Genomic DNA, 7,417 nt, shown 5'->3' on the forward strand with positions numbered 1-7,417 from the left:
TTAGTTATAAGTACTAAACATTACAAAAAAATACTTATGCAGTTTCTAAAGAGGTTGCAGATACTGCATCAGATTTTTGTTCTAAATAGTATGGTCTTATACTGCCACTGATATTAAGCAGGGAAGGTTTACTTATATACATGCAAACAATGTACAGGTATAGGATCCCTTATCCGGAAACCCGATATCCGGAAAGCTCCAAATTACGGAATGTCTGTCTCCCATAGACTCCATTTTATCCAAATAATCCAAATTTTTAAAAAAGATTTCCTCCCATACCTGTACTTATTTTAATTTGACTATATAAATCAGTACACATTAAAGAACCATTTGCCATTAATATGACAAAACGATTTAACTACTATAATGCTTCCTTCGTGTCACATTATGGCAAAGAAATAAGATTGTATAATTAGGTATGAGAAATTTGTGTATAGTGTTTTTAGACTCAATGACTGTCCACTAAGTGAATCTCTTGAATATAAAGTATGAATTATATTACCCCATATTAACCTTTCAAGCTAATTAAATATGAGCTGACATTTGTATGCATTTTGACAAATAAGCCAGAAGTGGCTTAACAAACCACTTTTTGTCTCCTGGAAACAAGATATTAATAATTTGCAATATGTGCTTTCATCTTAACAAAGTGTTAGTAAGGAAAATATATTGTTGACCCTTCTAGGGTAAGAATAGAATATGCAAAACGCTACTGCAGGGCTGTACTCCTTTTAACACAGCATTTTCCACAAGCCTGCTGCATGGAACAGATTAGAGCAGGTATCTGCACATGTTCTATATTCATGTGATTCTACATTTAGCACATATACTGTATGCCCTGGGAGAAGGTGGGAAAACAAATGCAATGGAGCAGTACCAGTAAGGTAACCAGTTTAATCAAAACTTCTAAATTGTTTTCTTAAGGAATTGTTCTTCCATGCCCTCTGAGGAAAGTTTTTGTTTGCTGAGTTTTTTAATAATGTTAACTGCTTATTTTTCAAAGTAACCCCACTTGTATAAAAGAATACACAAGACATTTTCTGAGACTCAAGTCAATTTATATACATTACTTAAAGGTGACTAAAAAAACCTTGAATATAAAACTGAATTAACATAAAATTAAAGCTAAACTGTGTACAAATAGGGAAAAAATACCGCACTCAACAGGCTTAGTTAGAGTAACAGATTATATATATATATATGCTGCCATTCAGTCAACTGCAGGTAGACCAATAAAAATGTCATTGCTTGCCATGGGTTAATGCCTATTTCCCCATTGTTAGTAAATAAACCCTATTTACATTAAACTCACATCCCTAAATATTGAATATTCTCTGCAGTGTGAGACATTTCTGGGGGGGGGGGGGTGATATCTCAGACAAAAGAATGGTGCACAGATGTGATTATCTCTTGAAAGTACCCTCCATTGTTACAGCAGTGATCTGACCAGTGTGCAGTACTCTCAATAAATTATAATAGAAAGTGATTCATGACAATTCATCCCATGTTGATTATGAAAATTGCTGAGAAACTGAGTGACAACTATTTCTGACTGAGAAGACCTATGTGTATCACATAATGTGTATCCAATTATATCATCTAAATCCTCTGCTTTACTTGCCTTGAAAATTGCTCTGACAGAAGGCCCATCAAGACCATAAACCTAAAGCATCATGAGCATATTCCCATCATTAGTTGGGAATTCTTGTCATAGCTTTTGATTTATTCATCATTATATATCTGGGTAAAACAAATTAATTCGGCTATAAAAAAAAACAGTTTTGAATCTTGCCTCACACCAGTGTATTCAGCTAATTGCCTTTTCTGCCCATCAGCGAGTGATTTGTGGCATGAGAAGGCTAAAGATGACTTGTCTATTTCAGTTCCACAAGAAGCTTCTATTCTCTCTGATATATTTCAGTGAGATCTTTTCATTTTAATGATGGGTATTACCTTATTATTACATTATTATAAAATTATCAGTGTTTGATTTAAAGCATGCCTAGAGTTACTGTTGACTTGCTATGAAACCAGATGCCTAGATCTTGAGTTATCTTGTGTGAGTAATCACAGGCTATTGCAGGAATGAAGTGACAAAGTATGCATTCTAACAAGTCATGTCTTTGCTGGCAGAAAGGGTCCATAAAACACTAAATTACACATCATTACCCACTGGGGCAAAGTGCTGAAGAGCTTCACTTTGCTGTCTATTGTTAGAAAATGTCAAGAAGCAACAGTAGAAAATGTGCTCATTGTTGGGATCAAAGCTTTCATATAAGCCACAATCACAGTAAAAACAACCACACACTTTCAATATGAAAGAAAAATACAAGATTAGCAAACATATCAGATATGCTGAACTTTGCTTTTACACATGAAGTTAAACAATGGGCCTGATATGCATGTTTTTCTATGTAAGAAACTTCTTATGGATTTGTATCTCTAGAACTTGAGACCATGATAACAAACATCTACAGACTAGTGCTCTATGTGCATGTGCTTTACAGATATGGAAATACAATTGCATACTTAAAGCGACCAGTGCTTTAGCATTTTAATAACACACCTGTACAATACATATTATAAATTAGGCACATCAATACCAAGCAGAACGTTCAGTTGGCATACTGTGCGTAGAATGCAATCTTGACCCTCTCTATTTGATGGCATAATTTAATGGCTGGGCCCAGTTTCAATTCCATACATTCCTGCACGGTGGGGAGAGTTAGCAGCAAAAGAGCTTGGCCATCAATATCCTGGAAAAAAAAAAAGAAGAGGATTAGCATTCTTTGTTAAATTTCCATATACAATGTTTTAAAGTTTGCTGTGGAAACGTGATTCTATCACCAATACATTTTTCAAAATGTACTCCAGTAAGTGCACATAATATGTGTTCCTAGTAAACAATGTGCTTGGTCTGTATTTTTAAATAAATGGACAAAAGAGAATTTGCCCAGGTCCACCTATTGAAACCTGCCATCTAGCATAGACAAGACTGAGGATGGCCCCTTCTAAAACAGTAAAGCCAATTACTGTATCTCTATTGTCTATTTTGTAGCCATGACAAATAGCTGCTACTAGTAACTCTGTGTGTCTTCCCTGTGGCTGTTGCTCCAGTGTGGCATGTCTGGATTTCATGTCTAGTTCAGTAAGCACAGACTTTATCTCCTGCTTCAAGGTAGTCCAGTTACACGTTTCACTTGAAAATTGGTAGCACACAAACAACCCTCAAAAATTACCTCTGACCAAGTGTTAAAAAGTAACTAATTTATCCTGTAGAAGGATCATTTAAAACTAAATTTCTTAAGTCTTAAAGCTTGCAGCATGATATTTACATTCTGGGACATATTTTTCAAGTGGTGTAAGAATACACTACTTTTAACTCCACAGTAAACTCTGTAAATTCATGTCAATTGAAATCTATTGGTGTGCATATTTGTGAAGCTGGTGTAAAAATTGCACTGCTTTTTACACATTTTTTAACTTAGCTTGTTAATTGACTTTAAGGTTGTAAATTATGGTGTAAATCATATGCACACTTTAATAAGGAGCACAATTTATAGATTACACATTCTTTAATGGTGTACATTTCTGGAGTAAATAAAAAATATACACCTTCATAAATATTACCAGCATTCTGCCTGCTGATTTCATAAATAGCATTTCTATTTTACACCCATTTTCAGAGCTCTTTTGGTATAAACCATTTTATACAACTTGGCATATGTCCCTGTGTATTCTACTGAAAGTAACCTAACTAAAATGCATACAAATAATGATAATGCTGAGCTTTACCTCTCATAATGAATTGCACCCAGTGTTCTTTGCTTCCCATGCTTTGTCTCATGTTCCCTTTATCTTTCAAACATCTAACTGACATACATAGCAATAAAGCATCATCATAGATTTCCATGTGCAATAAATTTTATAGCCCAATCACTTCCTCTATTCTAAGTAAGAAGTGAAAGATAAACCCCATGTGCTTTCACACAGCAAAAAAGCAGCACAGTTACACTTCACATTACAAACCAGGAACAGTTTCAAATCAGAATTATGTCAGTACAAGAATATGATCCATTATTTGGAACCCATTATCCAGAATGCTCCAAGTTACAGGAATGCCAAGTTCTGTAAAGACCATTATTATAGCAAGTTATTAATTTTTAATTATTCTGTCTGTAGTAGTTTGTTAAACAAAGCCCTGTATTTGATAATAAATAAGCTGAAAGAATGCATATTAATGGCAAAACAATTATATGAGGTCTATTTAATAATAAAATGATTTTAGGGCATGGGGATTCAAACTACAGAAAAATCCCTTATCCAGAAAACCCCAGGCCCCCCTGTGCATTCTAAATAAAAGATCCTATACCTGTATTACTAAAAGGAGTAGTCCAGACAATGTAATATCCAACCCAACGGTAACTTCTACTTTCAACACTCCAGCCTGGCATTGTTAGCCCCCATATAATATATAACTAGGGGGGTGGGTGGTTATTCTCTGATTATACTCTGTTGTTTCATATGGTCTATTAATTGTACTAAAAAGAGCAATATTGACATGATTCCTCTATTACCTGTATACACAAAGTATAATAGAAAAAGAAAATGCTGAATGATGGCATTCAAACAAGGCTTTAAACTAGCAATTCCCATACCTGTTCTTGAAAGATTTTTGCGAGAGGCGCACAGTCTGTGGATCTGATGAATCTGACAACATCTGTCACTGTCCATTGCAAAGGATTACTTTCTAGAACAAGGTGCTCTTCTTCCTTCATTTCCTACAGCCAAATACGGCAAGACAAATTGAAATAAACAGAAAGGGATTAAATAGGAAAAAGCTTTAAAATGTTACTGCAATGACAGGCTTATCACTGTAAATTCAATGGGACTTAACTGTGTACCTATGTGTATAGTTAAGTTCCCTGTGCACACATAGGGACAGATTTACCAAATTCAAACTGGGGAATTCTGAAGGATTCCCAGAAGTTTGATATTTTGCCCATTAATTAACAACTTTATGCCAGGAATATTTTAATGCATTTAGCAATAAAAATACATGTGGCATATGGTCAGTACTCCGTGGCAGTCCTAACACTGGGCCATAACACCCCTCTGAATCATTAAACAATACAATTTGCAAATTGAAACAATATTTATATGTTGTTAAAAATGAAATGCCTGTGGTAAAAAAAATGTTACTACATGGTAATAAATATCAGGCAATGACATGCCCCTTACTGGACATGAGGATTGGCTTGGGGGGGGGCAGTTTGTAATTAAATTGTCTTTTAAAACTGGTGTGAGGGCTCACTCTATAACCCAACTCAGGAATGGGAGACCCCCACCCCCCAAACATATTACACTTTCACTAACTGGCACAGAGTAGATGTGGCTAACATCTAGGAGTATTATCAATTCTTAATTTAAATATGCTTCTAAGCAGGAATGCTTAGGAATTATTATCTCAATGAATTGATTATCCCTTTTTATGCCTGTCCTTGCTCTAATACACTGGCCATTACAATGGAAAGTGGGTACTAACACACAGGACCCTACACAAAGGTGCTCTAGTCAAACCCAAACTTATAATATCCTTATATTTTGTAAGAGGGGGTACTTTATTCACTATATATTGCCCACATATGTGAGGAGTATGTGTCATTTAATATATACCAACAATTTCCAGAAAGTTAGTTGAAGTTTTCATTGAATAATCAGTCACATAATGGTTCTCGCATCACACGGGTAATTCACTCAATTCAACATGGGCAGATGGCCTCAATCACATCCATGTGTTAATTGGCACCACAAAGGTTGATATTGAGTCACACATATATTTAGTCCCCACCAAATACATATAGTAATACTCCAAAAGGAGTTATATTGGTCATCTACAGTAGCATGTAACAACTTGAATTAAAAAGGTGGGGACTTTGAATAATATTTGTCTCTTCACCAGGCCAGGTAATAGATGATGGCTGTCTGCACAAACTTTGCTGGTGGGAAGGGGCCCCCTTATCATAATTAACCCATAGGAGGATTTACCATGGAGAATATGTTACAGTTGATCCCATCATTTTTGTACTGATGTCCTTCAAATGGAATTTTTTATTATTGCAGGAAACACATAATAGATATACATTCTTATAATTTGTTCTGTGTAAAAACCATTAAAAAGAACACTAATTACAGTTTTCAGAGTTGTGTCCCCATCAATGCTGGGTAATGAGCGTGTTTTCCTATCTCTTCTTGCTCTCTCTACTGGAGGGGCCCTCTCAGATACAATACGGTTTCGGAGTGTAACTGCCCTTTGGGGTCGCACAGAAGGAACGTCAGCAGAGGAAGTGTCTGTCTGATCATCACGCAGTTCAGAACTTGTTTCCTCACTTCCAGTTTCATCATCCATTAACTCGTCTTCTATACTCTCCTGCAGGGAAACATTACGGTAACCTGAGTATTGTATAATACACTTTCAGGGCAATGTAATAACAGGAACAACATTTGTCCAATAAACTACAGTACATGCAAAAACGTCAGAGCAAGCAGGAGCACCATAGGACTAATTTCCAAAAACAATTGCAAAGTGTTATGAAGCTCTGTTTTTACTCATCTCAGAATCTGAGCACAACTTTGCTACTATTTGCCAACACAGATGTAAATAAGCATCCATTTTGGCAAGTCACTTTCAGGTTGTGGAACATGTGTTTCTCAGTGGGATGTGTCACTTCAGGCCATAATATCATTATTAGCATCTTTTTCGCTCAACATAAGCCTCTTGCATGTGTAGATAAAACCTGCTACAAGAAACATGGAATTAATTCCAGGGTCCTCCTTCATCAATTAGAACCTGTACTATTCAATAGAAGGCTGTATAGCAGCAATGGAGCAAAACTGAAGTACTAATGAGAGTGTACTGAAATGTTTTATAAAAGTATCAAGGCATGCTAATTTAACATCTACATTTGTACTTTGTGCTTGAGTTAGTAAATAAGACATTGCATTTTCTTCATAGGGAAGGTAGAGACTTTAAATTTCATTCAGTACCAAGGGATGGATTATCTTCAAAATTAATGAAATAAACTCAAAGCACAATATATCTGATGGCAACAATACCTCTGCTGATTCCACTGGGCTGATGTCTATTGTAGAGGTTCGTCTTTTCTTCTGCACAAATATAGATTTTCTTCTCTTTCTTCGCCTTGTTGGTTTTGCTTGTACGTTTTCCAAGCTATGTTCTCCAACTGAAGGCTTTGTAATTTTTTTCCTCTTTCCGTAATAGTAAGCTAGAAATATATTTCATTTAGGAAACAATTATTACAATTATTTGAGTAAAAGCAAATAAGCAGTCATATCTTTTGTGTATTAAATAGTACGTTATTACTGCTTATTCAAATAAAAATCCAGAAACTAAATT

The 7,417-nt window shown here is 35.4% G+C and overlaps 1 protein-coding gene across 4 annotated transcripts in view; it reads right to left on the reverse strand.

Moving 5' to 3' along the window:
* Positions 1 to 1,209: 1,209 nt before the first annotated feature.
* sfmbt2.S (Scm like with four mbt domains 2 S homeolog) overlaps positions 1,210 to 7,417 on the reverse strand; it is a 121,419-nt gene continuing 115,211 nt past the window's right edge. For all 4 annotated transcript variants that reach the window (XM_018255712.2, XM_041588457.1, XM_018255713.2 and 1 more), the window contains exons 19-22: positions 7,117 to 7,286; positions 6,194 to 6,430; positions 4,659 to 4,781; positions 1,210 to 2,756 (exon numbers count right to left, since the gene is read on the reverse strand). In XM_018255712.2, the coding sequence (XP_018111201.1) occupies positions 2,616 to 2,756; positions 4,659 to 4,781; positions 6,194 to 6,430; positions 7,117 to 7,286 (671 nt within the window). In that variant the 3' untranslated portion in view covers positions 1,210 to 2,615. The remainder of the gene's footprint in view (positions 2,757 to 4,658; positions 4,782 to 6,193; positions 6,431 to 7,116; positions 7,287 to 7,417) is intronic.

The sequence above is a fragment of the Xenopus laevis genome, chromosome 3S, assembly GCF_017654675.1.
Source record: "Xenopus laevis strain J_2021 chromosome 3S, Xenopus_laevis_v10.1, whole genome shotgun sequence".
NCBI classification, from domain to species: domain Eukaryota; kingdom Metazoa; phylum Chordata; class Amphibia; order Anura; family Pipidae; genus Xenopus; species Xenopus laevis.